A 2,581-nucleotide genomic window follows, 5' to 3' on the forward strand; every position below is an offset into this window, starting at 1 on the left:
TCTGCGCCGTCCTCGTCGTCCGCGCCGTCCAGCAGCAGCTCTGCGCCGTCCTCGTCGTCTGCGCCGTCCAGCAGCAGCTCCGCGCCGTCCTCGTCGTCCGCGCCGTCCAGCAGCAGCTCTGCGCCGTCCTCGTCGTCTGCGCCGTCCAGCAGCAGCTCTCCGTCGTCCTCGTCGTCTGCGCCGTCCAGCAGCAGCTCCGCGCCATCCTCGTCGTCCGCGCCGTCCAGCAGCAGCTCTGCGTCGTCCTCGTCGTCTGCGCCGTCCAGCAGCAGCTCTGCGCCGTCCTCGTCGTCTGCCCCGTCGGCGCCGTCCAGCAGCAGCTCCGCGCCGTCCTCGTCGTCTGCGCCGTCCAGCAGCAGCTCCGCGCCGTCCTCGTCGTCTGCGCCGTCCAGCAGCAGCTCTGCGCCGTCTTCGTCGTCTGCGCCGTCCAGCAGCAGCTCCGCGCCATCCTCGTCGTCCGCGCCGTCCAGCAGCAGCTCCGCGCCGTCCTCGTCGTCTGCGCCGTCCAGCAGCAGCTCTGCGCCGTCTTCGTCGTCTGCGCCGTCCAGCAGCAGCTCCGCGCCATCCTCGTCGTCCGCGCCGTCCAGCAGCAGCTCCGCGCCGTCCTCGTCGTCTGCCCCGTCCTCGTCGTCCGCGCCGTCTTCGTCGTCCGCGCCGTCCAGCAGCAGCTCTGCGCCGTCCTCGTCGTCTGCGCCGTCCAGCAGCAGCTCCGCGCCGTCCTCGTCGTCTGCACCGTCCAGCAGCAGCTCTGCGCCGCCCTCGTCGTCTGCGCCGTCCAGCAGCAGCTCTGCGCCGTCTTCGTCGTCTGCGCTGTCCAGCAGCAGCTCCGCGCCGTCCTCGTCGTCCGCGCCGTCCAGCAGCAGCTCTGCGCCGTCCTCGTCGTCCGCGCCGTCCAGCAGCAGCTCCGCGCCGTCCTCGTCGTCTGCGCCGTCCAGCAGCAGCTCCGCGCCGTCCTCGTCGTCTGCACCGTCCAGCAGCAGCTCTGCGCCGTCCTCGTCGTCCGCGCTGTCCAGCAGCAGCTCTGCGCCGTCCTCGTCGTCCGCGCCGTCCAGCAGCAGCTCTGCGCCGTCCTCGTCGTCTGCGCCGTCCAGCAGCAGCTCTGCGTCGTCTTCGTCGTCTGCGCCGTCCAGCAGCAGCTCCGCGCCGTCCTCGTCGTCTGCGCCGTCCAGCAGCAGCTCTGCGCCGTCCTCGTCGTCTGCGCCGTCCAGCAGCAGCTCTGCGCCGTCCTCGTCGTCTGCGCCGTCCAGCAGCAGCTCTGCGCCGTCCTCGTCGTCCGCGCCGTCCAGCAGCAGCTCTGCGCCGTCCTCGTCGTCCGCGCCGTCCAGCAGCAGCTCTGCGCCGTCCTCGTCGTCTGCGCCGTCCAGCAGCAGCTCTGCGCCGTCCTCGTCGTCCGCGCCGTCCAGCAGCAGCTCTGCGCCGTCCTCGTCGTCTGCGCCGTCCAGCAGCAGCTCTGCGCCGTCCTCGTCGTCTGCGCCGTCCAGCAGCAGCTCTGCGCCGTCCTCGTCGTCCGCGCCGTCCAGCAGCAGCTCTGCGCCGTCCTCGTCGTCTGCGCCGTCCAGCAGCAGCTCTGCGCCGTCCTCGTCGTCTGCGCCGTCCAGCAGCAGCTCTGCGCCGTCCTCGTCGTCTGCGCCGTCCAGCAGCAGCTCTGCGCCGTCCTCGTCGTCTGCGCCGTCCAGCAGCAGCTCTGCGTCGTCTTCGTCGTCTGCGCCGTCCAGCAGCAGCTCTGCGCCGTCCTCGTCGTCCGCGCCGTCCAGCAGCAGCTCTGCGCCGTCTTCGTCGTCTGCGCCGTCCAGCAGCAGCTCCGCGCCGTCCTCGTCGTCTGCACCGTCCAGCAGCAGCTCTGCGCCGTCCTCGTCGTCTGCGCCGTCCAGCAGCAGCTCCGCGCCGTCCTCGTCGTCCGCGCCGTCCAGCAGCAGCTCTGCGCCGTCTTCGTCGTCTGCGCCGTCCAGCAGCAGCTCCGCGCCATCCTCGTCGTCCGCGCCGTCCAGCAGCAGCTCTGCGCCGTCCAGCAGCAGCTCTGCGCCGTCCTCGTCGTCCGCGCCGTCCAGCAGCAGCTCTGCGCCGTCTTCGTCGTCTGCGCCGTCCAGCAGCAGCTCCGCGCCGTCTTCGTCGTCCGCGCCGTCCAGCAGCAGCTCCGCGCCGTCCTCGTCGTCTGCGCCGTCCAGCAGCAGCTCCGCGCCGTCTTCGTCGTCCGCGCCGTCCAGCAGCAGCTCTGCGCCGTCTTCGTCGTCCGCGCCGTCCAGCAGCAGCTCCGCGCCGTCCTCGTCGTCCGCGCCGTCCAGCAGCAGCTCCGCGCCGTCTTCGTCGTCCGCGCCGTCCAGCAGCAGCTCCGCGCCGTCCTCGTCGTCTGCACCGTCCAGCAGCAGCTCTGCGCCGTCCTCGTCGTCTGCGCCGTCCAGCAGCAGCTCTGAACTGGAGTGTGATGGCCCCATTCCGTTTTACACAGCAAGTCAGCAGGTGCACACGCGCAACTTCCTTGAGGCGTTCAAGTACACAATTACAGCTCTGCAGCCGCTGTGGACCTGCACGAACTTCTGTGTCTGGGAGTATGTGCACTGCACACCGGCGGGTGTGGCAGTGG

General features: G+C 71.6%; 1 protein-coding gene across 1 annotated transcript; it reads right to left on the reverse strand.

Moving 5' to 3' along the window:
* Positions 1-2,581, reverse strand: LmxM_34_0540c_1 (uncharacterized protein; the record flags this gene model as incomplete). The annotated part of the gene is made up of 1 exon (XM_003886437.2): positions 1-2,581. A coding segment is annotated over one exon (2,581 nt), but the record flags the coding sequence as incomplete, so codon positions are not given.

This window comes from Leishmania mexicana, contig 91 (assembly GCF_000234665.1).
Source record: "Leishmania mexicana MHOM/GT/2001/U1103 WGS CADB00000000 data, contig 91, whole genome shotgun sequence".
Lineage (NCBI taxonomy): Eukaryota > Euglenozoa > Kinetoplastea > Trypanosomatida > Trypanosomatidae > Leishmania > Leishmania mexicana.